The sequence below is a fragment of the Trachemys scripta genome, chromosome 1 (genome assembly GCF_013100865.1).
Source record: "Trachemys scripta elegans isolate TJP31775 chromosome 1, CAS_Tse_1.0, whole genome shotgun sequence".
Taxonomy (NCBI): domain Eukaryota; kingdom Metazoa; phylum Chordata; order Testudines; family Emydidae; genus Trachemys; species Trachemys scripta.
In genome coordinates this window covers 156349002-156367530 of record NC_048298.1, presented here as the reverse complement: position 1 = coordinate 156367530, position 18529 = coordinate 156349002, and the positions used below count along the sequence as shown (strand labels likewise).

General features: G+C 38.1%; 1 protein-coding gene across 4 annotated transcripts in view; it reads left to right on the top strand.

Annotated features, from left to right (window-relative positions):
- Positions 1–11675, top strand: part of CD47 (CD47 molecule) — a 44479-nt gene extending 32804 nt beyond the window's left edge. Inside the window, exons 7-11 of one of the 4 annotated variants that reach the window (XM_034790579.1) lie at positions 1905–1997; positions 4135–4163; positions 5841–5865; positions 6562–6589; positions 9370–11675. In XM_034790579.1, coding sequence (XP_034646470.1) covers positions 1905–1997; positions 4135–4163; positions 5841–5865; positions 6562–6587 — 173 coding nt within the window. In that variant the 3' untranslated portion in view covers positions 6588–6589; positions 9370–11675. Of the gene's footprint in view, positions 1–922; positions 1072–1904; positions 1998–4134; positions 4164–5840; positions 5866–6561; positions 6590–9369 lie in introns of those variants that run through there. The other 3 variants (XM_034790578.1, XM_034790596.1, XM_034790587.1) reach the window with 3 other exon arrangements.
- The last annotated feature ends 6854 nt before the right edge of the window (positions 11676–18529 follow it).

Below are 18529 nucleotides of genomic sequence, written 5' to 3'. Positions count from 1 at the left end.
AGGCAGAATCCATATCTGATGTTTAAATGAATAAATCAGTAGCGTACATTGTCAAACCTTTGCTTTTGCTGTGTAGGTTTTAACTGTATTGTTGAGGCAAATGAATCACAGGAGCTTCAGCAAGAACGCGAATTCATTAAACAGTAAACTCAGAAGAATGCTTGCATTGTACTGATTAACGTTTGGCTTTTATTTTCTAGTAGGCCAGCAAAAAATTGAAGCTTTTTTCTTCAAGAGTAAAACACAGAGCAAAGTAATCTCAGAAGAAAGAGAGGGCAAATTTAGGGCTGTCCAACCTTGGCAGTGTGTTTGGGAATCCGCAGATATCTGATTTTTATCAGCAGACCATTTTTGCGGCTCCCAGATCAGATGCAGATACAAATTTTGTATCTGTGCACGGCTCTACTAATGGTAGAACACTGAACTGTGTTCATACAGAATACTGTCTCTTGTAGATTTCTTGAAGTGACTTATCCTAGAAAGCATAAATGTGAATTTGACTTGAGAGAATTATGCCTCTGTTCTACTAAATGCACCATGTTAAGAAACAGTTTCAAAAACTTTTCTTGAAAATGGTGTCAAGTAGCATTGCTGTTTTGGCCAGTGTGAACAGGGTGTAACTATTTTTAAATGGTGGTTGGGGGTTGAGAAGAAAAGTTATGGAGAGTTTTCAATAACTGATCTTCTTTAAAAAGGAAAAAATATACCATCTCTGCACTGGCCTCAAAAACTGTTTACAAATAGCTTCAAGAATTTGTTTTCAAAAAGTATGTTAACTTGGATTTTTTTTAATTGCCTAATTTAAAAAAAAATCCTGCTTCTGATAGAGCATCCTTTAAATACTATCTTGACTTTAAAAATATCACAAACAAAAAGCTCCTTTGAGAAAAATAAGGATTTTCTGTTGCTTTGTTTTTCAAAGGGTCTTTTAGCAAAGGAAAAACTGACTATAGAGGTGAAAGAGTCAATCTGACTATACACTATGATCCTATCTTGCCAACACTTACACAAATACATGAAGTTAAGCATGTAAGTGTTTGCAGAATCATGGCCTAAATGCTTTCAAATGCAACAATTAAATAAACTGATAACTTTTTTGCTAATCTTTTTCATTTATCGTAATCTTAGGTGGTGGTTTTATTATAGTAGGAGCAACATTTTCAAACAGAAGTGATATTTTCCCAAATTGATGGTGTCCCTTTCACAGTACCCATTTACAGCATAAGACAGCATAATTTGTGTATATTTCTGAATGTTATGTTCAACATCTTTTTTAAACATTCAACATTTAAATATTTCAGTAGAAATTAGAGACCCTGAGTCTAAGCCTATGCCTAGCTTTGAGCAGATGAGTAGCCCTACTGAAGTCAAACTTAAATTCTTTTCTTAATTGGGGCTGGGGCGAGTGGGCATTTTGGTGGGGGATTAGGTTAGATTTTAACTGCCAAGTTCTCCTCTCAGCTCTATCGATGTGAATTTGGGGAATATTTTTGAGCCACTCCAGATTTAGACTTGTGTAATGAAGAGCAGAATTTGGCCCAAAACGTTTGCTATGTACTTAATTATGTCTCTCACCAAAATTATTTTTCATTGTATTAAATTTGCGCAGTATTGCAAATAGGGAGTAGAAGTTCTAATCTAAAGGAGAAAAACACTGAATAATTAAAAATGCCCTTAGAATGCAACAGATTACTATAATTGTATATGTTAAATAACATTTCAAAAATTACAAGGATTTTTTTTTTGCATATTGTTAAAATAGGTAAATTAGGCTATTGTCCCTTACTAGTTGAAAATGAACGCTCATGCTATAAACAGAAAAAATTCAGTGAGAAATTACATCTTATATGTTCCTTTACCTGCTTAAAATAGAATAATATAAATGTTTAATTCGTTTTCAACAGCATGCCGTCCAAAAAATGGTGCTGTTGTGATTGCTGGCTTAGCCATTATGGCTCTTATTGCACTTGTTGGCCTAATTTATGCGATTCTTTCGGGTAAGTAGCACCTCATATTTTTTTATTACATTTTTTCTGGTATTTTAATCTGAATGTTCAGAAGAACTGTTCCCTGAATTCACTTTTTTTTGTAGGTGAATATAATTGTATTTAAAAATAGCATGCGATCTGATAAGTTACGTTGTTTTAAAAAAATACAGGTCTCTCAATTCCAGACACCAGTTTCCTTTTCTCCACTGATCTATGACCTATTCCCCTCCTTCATGTGAACCTTCCTCCCCAAAAACCCTTTTTCTTGAGGAGTGGGGAGAACATCTGGTAGATATTTTGTGAAGGGAACTCCTGGAGTAAGCAATGTGGCCCACTTATGCTTTTTCAAAGCTAAACTTCTGGGAAAGTTTCTGGCCAGCAAGATAACTCTAGAATTGGTTTTACTAACATAGCCTGATTTGTATTTTTCTCATTGCATGAATTGGTCTCCTCAACCAGTACTGGTATCAGAATAAAGTAATCAGAAAAGTATATAATCTAATGATATGCTTTTGGAATATACAATAAATACCTGTAAAAAGCAAACTTCTTTAGGAAATAGACCCCAGGGGGTGACCAAAAAGTGAGTAGGTAAAATGATCCAGGCAGAGGGAAACTTAAATGCAGAAGGAAAATTGAGGTAGGTGGAAGGGACTAGTTTGGGAGAAAAACTTTTTTTATTCATGTGTATTAGATGTAGTTATGGGACAATTCTGCTTCTGGATATGTGCAGACTGGAAGTTGTGGGGCTCATATGTAATATGTTCTTTATTTTGTATGTGACTTGGTTTTTGGGATAAATACTGTATGGCTATATGTGATTATTGAAATGTTTATTATATTCAGATGGTAATTTAGTTTAATAGCAAGGCTGCTAGGAAACTAGCAGGAAGGCATCCCAGTGACTCTAGATAAACCACTTCCCCATAAGCAAGGTGGAAGTCATTAAGTGACATTGCTTGAGCTGTGAACTAGGAAGATACTACTTCCAGGCTCCAGCCAAAGTTACAAGACTTGTTTTGCTCAGGCAAGAAGCCAAAACGGTTCAAAAGGACACTAAACTGTTAAAAGTTATTCTCTAGAGGAGGAGGCAGTTGCCAGGCAGCTGTTTGTTGAGAGAAGACTGACAGAGACCGTCATTCTGCACAATGGTCTGAAGAAGCAAACATGCCTGGCCCATTAACATAGGGTTGTGGGGATTAGGGTAAAACAGAAAGACACATAAGCCCCTTTGTTGTGTTAAAATTCTTGATTCTTATATTATACTGGTAAGATTAAACAATGGTTTGATCTGGTCACCTGCTAAGATTAAACAATGGTTTGATCTGGTCACCTGTATTAACCATTGGTCACAAGCTCTCAAAATGAAGACTTGCAGATGCTGAACTCCCTTGGACCTGTTGAGTTATCATGGTTCATACCCAAGGTATTCTACTCTGGACCTGGCCTAACAATAGGAGAATCAGAGAATTCCATCCCAGGAGGTGTAAAGGCATGGAGCTTGACACCTGAGGGGGTGAACTGAGAGAGACCAGAAGAGGCAACAGAGTAACCCTAACACAACTTCCGTTGATTTTGATGGGCATTGTGCATATCTCAGGGCAGAGTTTGGCTTTCGTGCAACATGCTAATGATCTGAACTATTTAGCTTCACTTTTGTGGTTTTTATATCACCAGATTATGCTGCTACAGTCTTATTAGATATGGTTTTGGAAGGTAGGGAGCAGATTTTATTACAGTGAAATCCCATTGCAAGATCAGTATTCATGTGATAGATTTTTTTATGTGGTGAGCTGGACAAACAAATAGCAAATGTATCATTGTTGAAACAATAGCTCCCAACACAAGAGTGCTATAGTAACAACAATAATGCTCTTGTGTAATGCTTTTCATTCATGATCTCAAAGTGCTTTAGCTGAATTAATACACGGAGAACATGTGCTAGGAACATTTATCCCCTCTTCAGAAGAGTGATGCAGTATTCTAGAATTTATAAATCGCACAAAGTAGTTTGGGATAACCAAAGATGTGATTCCTTCTAACTGTTGTTGCTTTCCTCCAACTTTTGTCTTTTTCTTCAGTTAAATGTTGAATTCTTTTATGTAGCTAATAACGTGCTCATTTTTATGTTCTGTAATATTTTTAGGTTACAGCAAGAAAGAACAACCTCCAAGGGTAAGCTTAAAAATAATAAATTTGGAGTAATTAGGCTCAGTATCTCATTACCATACCTCATCTTTCACCACTAGTTTGAATTCAGACCAGACTGGTAGCAAGCAAAAGTCACTGCTATATGGTAGCTGTTCAGTAGTCTGTGTTAATTGAATTGGTGGGCTTAGTCCAGTTCCTGATTATCTACTTCCAGATATCTGTAATTGGTCCCCTTGCTGGCTAACTTATCTGACAAGCCAAGGATTTGAATGGAAACAGAGCTACCCTATCCAACTCGAGTTGGAAGGACCATTGGGTAGTCAGGCTGTCTAAGGAAGCTTGCTGTTCCACTGACCATGCTGCATATTTTGTGTGGCTGTATGGATACCTTCAGTTGACAGTGCACCCTTTGTTGACACTAATAGACGTGTAAACATTTAATAAACAAGATTTCAGTCTGTCTTTAATAAATTATTCCTCCACACACACTCCAATTATTTTTTCTTTGTTGCAGTCTCTTTCACACTGAAGGTCTAGCACTTTTTTGGCTTCCCAGCTACACAAATGCTATACCCTTTATAATTTTCTTTACAATACCCCTAATATTGAAGAGGCCATCTGAAAGCAGAGTGGCTGTTATCTTTAGGTCATGCAGAATAAGTGTATGTTTTTGAATCTTTCTAAGGAAAGTAATCCTCATTTTGCAGCCTGCCTTTTTTTTTTTTTTTTTTAAATATACTAGGTGCAATTGCCTCCTAAAATTGTGGTTACCCTGTTTTCCAAAGGGTAATCAAATGCAAACTGGCCCTTTTTACAACTGCAGAATCCGTATAATTTTGGATGTCTAATTACTGGATGGACTTGTGGCTAGGTGCCCCAACATTTGGCACTGGATGATTCCAAAGAGAGACAGATTGATTGTTTTGTGGGTACAGTAAAGTACACAGGAGTCTAGAAGCCCAATGAAATTCTGGTCTGAAAATCAGGGTTAGGATTGCTTGCCTCCATCAAGAGAAATTCAGCACATATTGCTGTGGGTTAAAGGGGTTTATAAAAAGATGTGCAGTTGCCTTTAAAATTAAAAGTTTTTTTTAATTCTTTATAACCGAAGAGCTATGGTAACCTTGCACTCAGAGGCCTGTGATTTATTTTTATTAGGGGCACATCTCTAAAATAACTCTTGACACTTTCTTGAGGCCCAGGGGGAAAGGGTGTGTATTTGAGACTGTCAATCTTAATCAATTTCCTTTTAAAATCTATCAAGTTTCCTGTTTGTCCATATTACTTTGCTTCTGGTTAGTTCCCTACTAGATAAAATTTGGGATGTCTCCTGTAGAGCTATTAACTCGTACTTTTTAATGTTGGTGCTGTTTGCTTCCTGCGCCAGTGATCATATTGAGAAAAGTCGTTGCTGCTTCACTTACAAGTAGTGTGTCTCATTGTGTATCTCTTGCCACCTCTACACATTTCACTAGGAAAATGAGGTTCCTGATCTGGTTGGAGATAACATGACGAGAGTGCAATTATTGGTGGATTTGTTTTTCATAACCGTAGTTACTAATCTTCAGCTTCTTTCATTTTTGTAGAATCACTACTTACTGTATATGTCAATTAGAGTAATTTAACTGTGGCGAGCCAAAAATAGATGTGAAGGCTTTTTTTATATATATATATATATAAATATTTTTAAATATTTTACAGAAAGCTGTAGAAGAACCACTTAATGGTAGGTGGTAACCAAAATCTTATATTTTTACTTAAGGGATTATACAAAGCCTTTTAGAGATGGGTCACAATTTTGGTTAGCACTGAGTGCTGTTGCTTTGGGTAAGGTGTCTCAAATTATCCAGCTCCCTGAGCCACTAAGAGTTTGATGTATCGCTGTTGTGTGATGCCTGCAACTCTGGGCATAAGGGAGTGTTGTGTACTGTCTACACCTGCTAGCCATTGATAGCTGACTGCTTTAGAACAAAAGTAGCATCACAGTTGGAACAATATCCCTGTCTGCTTTGCAAAAAGGCCACGCCTTACTGAGGAAAAGGGATGCTCCTCCAGGAAGGCTGTTGTTGACCCAGTCTTCTTTATGAGGTGAATTTAAGTGGGATAAGGGACTTTCACAGTGGGATAAGGCAAAATCTCACTCCTCTTCTCTGTGATCTCTTGGGTTTGGGAAGACCCATGGTGGTGGAGTAAAACAATATGGGAAGGAAACACTGTTAATGCCTGGTGTGGGGGATTTTTACAGTGGAAGAAGGGTGGCCCTGAAACCTGTCTTCCTTAGGCTGTTCAGAAATTCATTAATTGGCATACTGGGAAGTAGTGATATCTCAATACCTATTTTAAAACTAATCAGAATACGAATCATGTAACATTTCTAATTACTTGCTTGGCTAATTACTAATCCTCTGCTTGACTTTTAAAGATGCAAAAGGAGTGATGTTAGAATGATGGTGAGTCAAATGTTACCTGCTGCTGTAGATTTTGACCAGTTAATTAACGTTTACTCTGGGATTTTAAAATTAAAAATCACCTGTACCAAGGATGCTGCTAATATATGATGCAGCATAGGATACAGATCGCATGAAGGGTGCAATCTTTAAGTTATATTGCATTATACTGGAATGTTATAGGTGATCTGAAGACAGATGCATTTGTATCCTTTTTTTTACTGCTTTATGATGTATGGTATAAAGAAGGATTGTGAAAGGTGTATAGGATTGTTTAAATATTGGATTATTTCTGCTATTTTTTATCTTGGAAATAGCATAAATGTCAAGTATTATAATCTTTGTTTAGCTGAAGTCTCCTTTGTAACAATCAGAGATGCAAACTGCAACCTCTCTTACCTCTTACCAAAAGGGCTAGAGGTATCAAATCATGACAAAAAAGAGCTCCCCACCCTCCCACCAGTTGTTAAGTGTGTGAATTAAATAGGTGTTAACAAAAAACACTTTCCAGTTGATCAGGTACCACTTTGTGATGTCATAAGCTTCCTAATACTCCTATCTTCTACAGAGTTTTCTAGTAAAAAGAGGGTAAACAAGAACTGAATTTATAATGTAAAAAACAAGCAGACTTCTTACTTTTTCCCCCTGGTTGTGAGGGAAAGGGTGTGTGTAGACCGTTGAGTCTCCTTTGTGGACTATAATGGGCCAAAAAGAGGGGAGACACTTAATGATTTTCCTCTCTTTTGCTGATTATATTTAAAGGGACATTGCCAAGTAGTGTGGGCCCAACTTTTAGACTTTGAAGATTTTTCTTTTTAAAAACAGAGTATTTTTTCAAGAGTATACAAAGTGAAATGAAAAACTACTTCTGATTTTAAGCATTCTCCTGTTTTGTTGGAAACCCAAATAATCACTTTTTAACAGGAAATTCTCAGGCTCGAACATGCAGATTATTCCTCTACTTAGAAATTATTTTATTTTTTTTTTATCTGACAGTTGGTACAAAAACTTAATAGTATTTGGGGGGAATGCTATTGATTAAGTAACATTTCTATTTGTCAAATTTTTAAAAAAATTGTCTGCCTTTTGACCAATTATAATTTTTAAAAAATTAATATTTCACATTAAGATTTAATGGTGCATTTAATTTTCTGTTCACTGGTGTATTTATTTGAAAAACTAGATTTGAAATGGTTACAGTATTTAACTTAAATACTAAGCTAGTCTTGTGGCCATATATTTTATCTGCTTTGACTGGTATTGCTACAGTTCTCCCAATACATTAGTTGCACACTGATAGCTTAATGACTACACACTGGTGAATCTAGCACTTTACCCAGTGTGGTCATGGTAGCAATTTGAGAATGTTTGCAGAAGCTGTGTTACCATGTGAACTTGCTTGTAGAGTGACAAAATTGCTTTAATACAGGTAATAGCTTTTTTTGTTTTAGTTTTATGAGGTACACATTTTAGCAAAGAAGTTTTGAGCTAAGGCAACCACCAAACATTTTAAGAAATAAATGCACACCCCTACCAGAGGAGGATCTCCACAATTAAGTACTATCCTGAGTATATATGCTCAGACATTCCATAGTGTCTCTGCACTGTTTGACTTCGTCAAGTAGAGAATTCCCTTGGCTTTGTGGGTTTGTCACCCGTTTGTTATTGTTTTAATGGTCTGTGTTCTTATCTTACATGTAGACTACCTATTTTTCTCCTTATATTCCTCCTTCACACTAGTATGTTATATTTCCTGCTCTCATGTACCACCCACATAAGTATTAGGAGACACTAACTCTACTTTTGCTGCCCCTGGAGACTGAGAAGGCCAGTTCAAGGAAACTGCCAGACCCTGGGCCTAGAGAGAACTCTAAATTATTAGATGAGGGTGGTTTCAACCAATTTTATCTTTGTGCAGAGCACAAATGGAACTAGAGGCAGCCAGTAAGATTATTGGCTGATGCTAATTTATTGATAATTTAATATTCCAACTTATAAGTAAGTACAATGTACTGCTGAATTTCTGTAACTCATGGCTAAGCTGTTCTGATTCATCCGAGTACACATAAGGACTGCTTTCTAAACCAATAGGAATGCATCTGCTCATATGAGACAATGAATAACTTTACCAGCATCCCTTAAAGCGATAAAATATGTTAGTCATTTGGTATAACTGAAATAAAGACAGGGGGGCGGAAGGCTCTTTCATAGGAAGTATCTGTACTCCTGCTTTGGAAATCAACACTTTCTTTTCCCTCAGCAATGATCTAACATGAGAGCAGACCATTATACAGTGTGAATTTCTGTCATCTACATTTTTTTAAATGTCAATAAGGTCAGACAGCAAAATGGGGTCAGTGCAACAACCTTTCACTTCTAAAGGCAAATTCTGCTTTGACAGACCATTTTAAATGAATTGTTCAATGTTTTCCTGGGCCCCGTTTGTACAAATCAAAATTCTTCACTCCATATTTGTATAAGATACTGGGTGAAGACTTTTAAAAACACACAGGTTAGTTAGGCACCTTTAAAAAATCACCTCCTAGAGTAACTGGGGTTTTAAGGTCAAAACTGAAATACGGTCCCAAGCTGTGTTGAGCAATTATACAGTAGTTGTTTTTACTATACCAATACTATAGCCACCCATGCTTTTGAGTGAATTTGTCTACATTTTAGAAAAATTGTAAAGTTTGAATTTAGTTAGGCAGCACAAAGTGTAGGTGGTTGTGGGTGATGTTAATCAAAACAATCTTGAATAATAGTTTTGTTTTGTAATTTTCCAGCGAAACTAACTGGCGAGAGTGACAGAACCTGCTACAGAGGTGGTGATATGTGAAAAGAAATACATTTGTTTATACACCGTGGCCTTTGATGATGCACTAGTCAAAGAGAAGAAAATCAGGAACGTAGCTGTTTTGCACGTTTGGGGGGGGAAAAATGCTAAAATGATTTACATGTAATTTTATAGTCACAGCAGCGGTAGTTCCATTCAAGAGAGAGAGAGTTTTGTTGTTGTTTTTTTTCCTGGAGTGTGTGGGGAGGGAGAGGGAGAGAGCAGAAAATGAACTATTTATTGACCATGCAATTTCTTTATAGTGTCACTATTAGTGTACCCTTTTCAAAAAACATCAGTCATTGCTTTGAAACTGGGCCAGGTCAGTGACCAAATGATACTAGCACTATGCTACTTGGATAGACCTTTGTGATAATTTAAACAAATTGGTATTGCATGTTTCTCTCCTGACTCACCCTCTCTCCCCTCAAATATTAAAAAAAAATCCACTGTCGCTACTATGAAGTTTAATATGATAAAGGTTGTAATTACATTTAGATTAGTGGGGTTTTGCGTGTGCATGGGCAAGATATGTTCATGCCTATATCGTATGAATAGGAAGTGGATGTTGTACAAATGTTACTCTTTCCACTTCCAGTGTATGTATTATAGAAAACAATGGCACTTACCACACTGAAAAAACCTGCATAAACAAAACCACGCCTTTTTAATGATTACCCAAGTTCCCCCCATTCCCACATACTATAATAGTCTCCTTGTGTATATATAGTAGTTATGTGGTGTGCTTTGATTACTGATATTTTAGTCTGATGTTTTTTGTGCCTCTTGTTGTAGTCTTGATTAAATATTACTCACCCTGAGTCAAATTCAGTGCTACGGTTGTTGGGCACAACCCATTGATTTCATTGTTGAAGGGTACCCTACAATGTTCAAATGGTACAGTGTGTGGTACCGAAACCAGTCTCAGGCTTTCTCCTTTGCAAACTGGCATTTAAGAACCTCTTGATGCTTTCAGAAAACGGAGAATAATCAAAGTTAGCAGCAAATCTGCATTTTAAATCTGCCTCCTTATTACCAAGAATATATGCATAAAAACATGAGCTATGTTAGTTCATGGGATCCTGCTGCTTATGCCTTAATTGAAATGGTCATCCTGACTTTGTGATATTGTCATTATATCATAAACAGAAGACTCTTTCAAACAGGGAATAAGTAAATTCAGCTTCTGAGCGTATTCAAGTTTTACATATAAAAATTTTTTAAAACCTAATTAGAATAATTTCTTCATCTTGTGTAGTCTGTGAGGCCTTGCTAACAGGTATACTTTGCTTTCTTACTAGTTACAGTGGGTGAACCCTCAATGTTCTCCTTTAACAATTTTTTGTGACTAGAGAGAGCCAGGGCCATGCTGCAGTTTGATATAGAGACCATGGAATTAACTGGGGGGGCGGGGATATGATACTACAGCTTATACTCACATGCATAGGCCCCATGTGAGTACTGCAGGATTGAGCACCTCAGCTAACCCACTTCACCCTAACAGAAGTCAATGGGATATTCACATGTGTAAATGTTAGGGAGTATAAGTTTGTATTTGCTTTGTAAGGCTCTATCCATATTGCTTTAATTTTTTAAAGGTATATGGTTTTGGAATGTGGTATAGCATCAGGGTATTCATAGAGAGTTGAAATCCATATATATTAGTCCTTTGGTTAAGCCTCCCCCATTAATCAAAATAGTCGAAGAAGGTATGGATCATTAATTAGAGGCAATCCAGGGACTTCCCTAACATTTATGCATGGGGCTCCTCATCTACACACCTGTAGTTACTGATATCCTCTAGTAGTTTATAGCAGCTCCACAAAGTAGCAGGCTTTGAAATTCTGTTTTGCCTTACTCTTAATATAGCTTTATAATCAACTGTCAGCAAACTGGAATTTAGCAGCCACTGTTGTTGTGAAGTCAAATTCCTTTAATAAAATATTACCAAAAAGATTCAGTACCCAATACTTGTCTATTAATCATACTGCTGTATGCAAAGCTCTGCTTTGGATTTCTCTTGGGCACCAGTTGAAAGTGGGTTAGTTAATTTCTTAGTCACTTAACACTACCTTCCCTCCGGTAAAAACCAAAGTTGTTTAAATGACTGATTCCAGTGTTTGTGTATATATATAAACCATATTCTCATGATTTGGCATTTTGGATATCTGCAATCTTTACCCAAGTGGTGGTGTTTATGAATATAACTTTGTAAATATTGCACTATTATACTTAAAATAAAACCATATTAAACTGCTTGTGAGTCTTTATTCCTACCACAATTAACTACTGGTGTAACTGCTCTTTAAAGGCATAATTTCAGGAATTGTTAGCCACTGTGATAGAAAAGCAGGCCATGTAAGTTGTAAAAAACACTGTTGAATCAAGTTAAGTAATTCCAATATACCCTAACCAAACCTATTTTATATTGAAATCATCATAACTGGAAAGTTAGTAGCATTTTTATTTTAACAAATACTAATGTCTGAGCATTTGATACCACAGTCTCGTGTCCTTTAAACAGATTAAAATATTTAGCAAGGAAGTCTTAAGCCATTCCTGGGTAAGCAATTTAATTATCTTGTAGCTACAAAGACTTTTGCTGCAGAATTCATAGTGTACACTGTCCTGACCTCTGCACTGCTGGGAACTCAATGGCAAAGCTTTCAGGACCTGAAAGTAGATGGTGCTGAGTGCTCACAACTATCATTAAAGTCATACTATGTTGCATACAATACTGAAATTGAACAGTGAACGCAATCATTCTGACATTATTGGGCCTCTCCCCTATCAGCCTGCTTAGAGCCAAAGGTCCGCATTTCTCAAAACAATCTGTGACTGGAGTCATGGGGGGCCACATTGAGGTTATTCAGTTAGGGCAAACTGCAAAGAATGGAGCAGTCCGTTCCTAAAGCTGCTTCCATGATACTTTACTGGTTACACAGAAGCCAAAACCCAGTTTCCTTAAAAGCAGCCCAGCCTTTGGGGTCCCTCCCAGTCAGCCAAGTCAAATAACACTTCACTATCTTCATAAACTAGATCTGAGAAGCTCTTCTCTCATCAGAGAAACAGCCCAGTGGTATGGAAAGTAGCACTCATTTAACAACATCCAGCAACTTAACAGGCCAAATCATCATCTATGGGTAATACCTGTATACAGCGAAAATTTTAGGTCGTAAATTGTAACTGAAATTTATCCAGGACAGAAAGCTCTTTGCCATCATGTTAAAGTCTCAGAAGATTCAGCTGTCAGCACTGAGGACTTTAGTACTACTTTCATTCCATTTTTAAACCTTTGCTGTCATTACTCAAATATCTTTTCTCAAGCTTTCCTGGCTCTTTCAAATTTCTCTCTTGATCCCTCCTCCCCTCCGTGTTCCTTACTTGCTTTAATCCAAACTGCCTATTTTTCCTTGTAACTTTCCTCTGAAGAAGTCTAAACCAAGGATACCAGCCTAGATAAACAATTGGTCTATGCTAGCATGGCAGTTTTGATAGAGGAAGGGAAGGTCTTCTACTGTGATTGACTGAAGTGGGATTTGGAAGAGCTAGATTCAGTTACCCCATCTGCCATGTGATTCATGTGCTGTCTGGGGGTAATCTTTCTGATGAGATTCTTCATCTCCAGGGTGGGTAACAACCCTTCCCTACCTCACAGGAGATCTGAGAGGATAAAATTTGAATTTGTCAAGTGTTACATTCCATGGGCATGAAGGCCATGTGTACAGCAGGACTTGGTCTTGGCTCATGCACTGTTCTACTTGCTCACTGAATTGTATAACCCAAGGTCAGGAGAAGCAAAGGTTCAACCATCCTTGTTAGTGCTGGAGTAGGCAAATTTAGTACTTTCTACTTTTAGAAAAGGTTGTATCTATTCCCCTTTGACTGGTTCCCGGGGATCAGTGTAATGATCTAAACTGGAAGAGGTCTCGGTTCCCCTTTAGGTATCTTATAGAATGAGACAGTAAAACATCTTCATTTAAAAGATCCATCTGGTGTATACTACTTACCCCCACTAAATCCCACTGTAGGTTTTGAGGTCATGTCTTTACCTCTTTCCTTAGCTGTGTTTTTTACTTACAATGGTTGGCCAGAACCATGAAAGAACAGAGGCAATTTTCCCCAGACTGTTATATATGACCAGTTTAACTGATCTCAGTTTAGCATGAACAGAATCTCAAGGCTAAATTTACGCTTCAGTTACATGCACTTAACCCCCCCTTGAAGGTATTGGGAGTTATACATGAAGAACCAATGGCACAATTTGGCTTTTTACTGTATAGGGAAGCCCAATTTTTCTTTCTTCTGTTTGGTTAAATTTACTCAAGAACAAAGCAGCAGATGTACACGCTGGTAATTCATCATGTCCCCATACAAAAATCAGCTGTTCAAAGAGATCTATTAAGGTGTTTCCTTTATCTCGTCAGGGTGCCAGTATAAGGTTGAGCACAACAGGGCGAGTGGGGAGTTGAATCAAAACTAAAGATGCTGTTCCTCCTCCACCATTTCTTGAGCTGCACAGAAAGAGAATTCAGCCATTTAAAAGACGATCCAAAATAAATGATGAACTCCTTTTAGAACCCGTAAACATTTACTGCCAGGCTTATACATCTACCTCTGTGGGTTAATAAGAATATAAAAATGGGTAAAGGACAATTCTATCTGGCATGAATGGCAAATGAGGGTATAATCACATTTGGCTCAAGTCTGCCCTTGGCTATGCACACACAGCTCCGGCTGTAGTTAATGAAAGCTGAACCCTTATTGTTTGAGGATGGAGTTGGATGGATTTGTTTGCCAAAGGGTCAATTAAATCCTTCCAAAACATGGAGAATTTAAGCATTAAAGTAGAACTAGCAATAGATGCAAATGCTGTGTCAGTACTATGGGAAGCTACCCCACCGGCCCTGCCTGAGGCCATGCCCATCAAAGCCCCGAGCCCGCCCCACTCCCACAGCCAGACGAACTCCCCAGGCTGGCCCGAACCACCCTGGCCACTGGTGGGACCAAGTTCCAGCTGAGCCCCTGCCGGCTTCAGGGAAGAGGGGCAGTGAGGTGGGAAATAGGTGGAGCCATAGCCTGGCCTTTGATACCCGCCGCCCATGGTCAGTACAACAATGAAACACCTTAGAGGCTTTCGTCAGACTAGAACGAATTATTGATATTAAAATAATGGAAAGTTTGCATCAAATGCTTTCAGGTTTCACAGTAGCAATGAGAATCTTAATGTTGTCCTAAAATGTATCTTGGAATTTGATGCAAGGCCAGAGATTTCACAGGCATCTTTTTGAATGATGTTGAAACAGCTGAACAGGATAAGACCTAGAACTATATTTGAATATATGCGTTATCCACAGCCCCTTTCTTCCCACCAGTTCCCAAAGCTGGGAATAGTTGGGTATGGAGTGAATTAGTTGGTGCTGTGGTTACAACAGGATTTCTAAAGGGAATAGAATAGCTGTGGAGAGATTCCACTCAGTCATCCTTGTTTTTAATAACAGCTTGGCCCATCAAAATAGGTGTTAGGTGACTAAATCCTGATGAGAATCTGGACCAGAGTGACTTAGGTGCATTTGCAATTTTTACCCAAAATATTTGTGTTTGTGGCCAGTGAGAGAGCTCCCGTCACCTGTGTGCCTTCTTTCCCTGTATCTCAACACTGCTGTGTCCCCTCAATCTGGCATCAGCCATCTACATGCAACTAAAACTCCCATTACCAAAGTCACCTACGAGCATTTCCTGGCCCTCATCCCCTGCACTAGTCTAATTGCCCAATCTATTTACTCTTCTCCCCATAGCTGGCCACTTCCTCCACCCTAAACTACCTAGATTCTGTGCTGTCTAATGTTCCTAGCAGACGGAGTATATTAAGAAAAAATTGACTGATAATTGGAAAAAAGGGAATAAACAGCTTACCCTGAGTTCTGAGCTACTAATCTAATCTTGGCACAACAGTGAAAGGCTGGTACTCTACATCAGGGAGTGAATAGCTTTTAATAACACACTGAGTGTGAACAAAACTAACCATAGCAACAGTAAGCAAATTATGGTTGAAGAAATATTATGGGCCATCATTGTGCCCATCACAGTACCGAATAGAGGGAAAATGGTCCCTGCCCTGAAGATGCTTTCTGTCTACTCTAACTAGGAGCATTTGTGATGCATTAAATGTTATCACATGTGTATGAGATAATGACTGCTGGACGACCTCCAGGAGTTAATGGTGCAAGTGAGAAAGGCAGGAGGAAAATTGTAAAGAAGAAAAATGTAGGTCAATCAACTCACTGTAATAAGAAAGTTTGAGACAGAAGACACCACCCTGCTATTTATCTGAAATAATAAGACACTTTTCCAACCCCACATACTTGAGTCAATTCATCAAAGACTAAATTCTGCTCTTGGTTCTATTGGTTTACATCCAGAGTAAATCCATTGAAACTTATGAATGATGTGACAAGCTATTCACCAGTGTAACAGCAGAATCTGGCCCCAGGAATGTAACGAAGAGAATGCATTGGACAAAAAACAGAATCTCACAGTGTTTTGCTGGAAAGCCCCAAAGAGAGTCAGGGAACTGAAATTGTCCTAGAAAACATATTTTCTGGGTAAAGATGGATTTTCCATATGCTTTTGAGACAGCTGTTAAGGGGTGATATATTTCACCATTAACAGACTATGGGCCTGATTCACCACTTCATCATTCCAGTTTTACACTGGTATAACTCCATTTATTTCACTGAAGATACATCTGCATAAAACAGTGGTGACTCAAGCCCCTTGAGTTACAGTGAGAAAAACCTTAATCTTAGTTTACGTTAAAGCTTTGTACTTGAGAACCACAGTTTCACCATAAGATGATCATTCTTACCCTTTAGAAGAGTCTATCCCTTCCAACTACAGACTAGGGGTGGGCTTTTTGGAAACACCTATGTGATTTAGGAGGACAAATCTCATTCACTTTATGGAACTAGTGCTCCTAAATCACTTTAATAGAGCAAGATACTGAGGGTGAAAGTCAGCCCTATGCAGAGGGTAAACACAAGGTCTGGGCATCAGTTGAATCCCATTGTAGTCCTATACTGAGGATTTGAGTGGTAAATAAACCTATGCACAGAGGTGAATTACACCCCAAAATTGCAAGATATGAAAGTTGAATAATAGTCAGATATAATTAGCAGACCTGGGAGCCTTTCACTGAGATGTTGCCTGATCCCAAGAAGAATTTTTGATATTTTGTTCTATTTTATTCATTGCTCTTTAATGACGTATGAATGAACTAAAGAAGCAGGGACATGTTCCCAGTGTTACTGAATATTTACTTACTCTCTTCTGTGCCAATTAATCTCTGGCTGGATTTTTATGCCACAGATGTGTGTGGCACGCAATTATAATGAACAGTTAAAGAAATGCTCATAAGAACAGATAGTTTGCTGTACACAAGTGGTGAATCAGAGTTTGATTCTGATCTCATGCTAGTAAAAGTCAACTGAAGAGAAGAGCAATTCTACTGAAGTGAGAGGAGAATTAGAGCTTGCCTATTCGAACATTGAAGTGCGTGGCAGACTGGGGTGTGACTTCACCCTGTACTATCACCTTTGCACGCCAACTGTCCTCGTTGACCTTGCTGATGTTCACAAAGTTCATTAGAGCGCTTTGTTCTAGTCCTCTTTGAAATGAGATTAGATCAAAGCACATTATGAACTAAATGTCCATGTAGACAAGCTCTCAGTTTGTTGGCCCAGCTTTTCAAAGGCACCTAAAGACACAGATTAGTGTGATTTTCAAAAACATCCAGGGCATTTTTAGGTGCCTAAATACCTTTAAAAATCTGGCCTATGAATTCTTACCTCTGGTGTTTTAGAGGTAAATCTTCTAATGTGGCACTACAGAAGTCTCTTAAAAATACAGGCCAGTGTACGCTGGCTATTTTGTGCTGCTTCAGTGGCCAAAAGCAATAAAAAAAAAAGGCTTATCCAGCTAGTTAAAATATGTAAAGGCTGCGTTATATCACTGAAGCAGCACAAAATAGCTGGAATGTACCAATGAATCTGGTCCCCAATCTTATCATGTCTTCCATAAACACTACACTGAGCTCTCTAGAAATTCACTAAAACCCATTCTCCTACATTAGTACGGTAGTGGCCAGCGTAACATAAGGTAGGAGCACAGGAAATGTGTACCTTTTCCATGGCAACAAGGACAGACTGCATACCTCACGGCACCATGATAGTTTTCACATGCACTCACCGCACTTTATGATAACTACCATCATCCTTAGCAATGTAGCTTTATTAGATTTTCAAAAGTCACTGAAGATACACCTAAAAGAAAACTTTGAAATTTATTTCCACTACCTCATGCTGATTGTGAGGAGCTGTTCGAAGGGATTACCTGAAAAGACCTGGAACGACATCTGGTTGGAGTCAGTCTCAAGATGCATAGAGATGCAAAAGACCTATTAAAGATATCCAGTCCATATCCCTGATAGTCTAGGAATGTTCCTACAATATATTTTCCAGTGTTTTACCCAGTATCCTTCAAAATGTCTGAAGTGATCGGGTTTCTACCACTTCCCTTGGAGACTATATCACAGCCTAATGCATCTCTCTGTCAGGAAGCCTTGCTGTATAGTCTACATTTTCCCTTTCTTAGTTTCGCTCCATTATTCCTACTCATACCCTTGCACACCGCCCTAAATAACTCCTCTACAGTCTTGGTTTTATAGTCTTCCGCTGACTATTTGCTGAGTGTTCTGATGTTCCCCACTGGCACTTTTCCACTACTCATTACTTAGCCAAGCTGGGCACAGCTTCTGAAATATTGATTAATGCATCTCAAATTATTACAGCGTGCACAATCATCCTAAATTTCAGTGCTTTTGATTTAATCACATGCATTTCCCTTTCAGTAACATTTGTAGCAGGTGCATGAATAGGCTTAAGAAATCTGCAAAGACACTGTCTATACAAATGCAAACATTGTTCGTATTAGGCATTTCAGCATCCATCAGCATTTTTGGAATACAATAAGCCCACTGGTAGGACAAAGAAGCAATGAATAAAGAATGCAGACTACATACAGAAATGTTCTTCAATCCAAGTGTCCAAAAG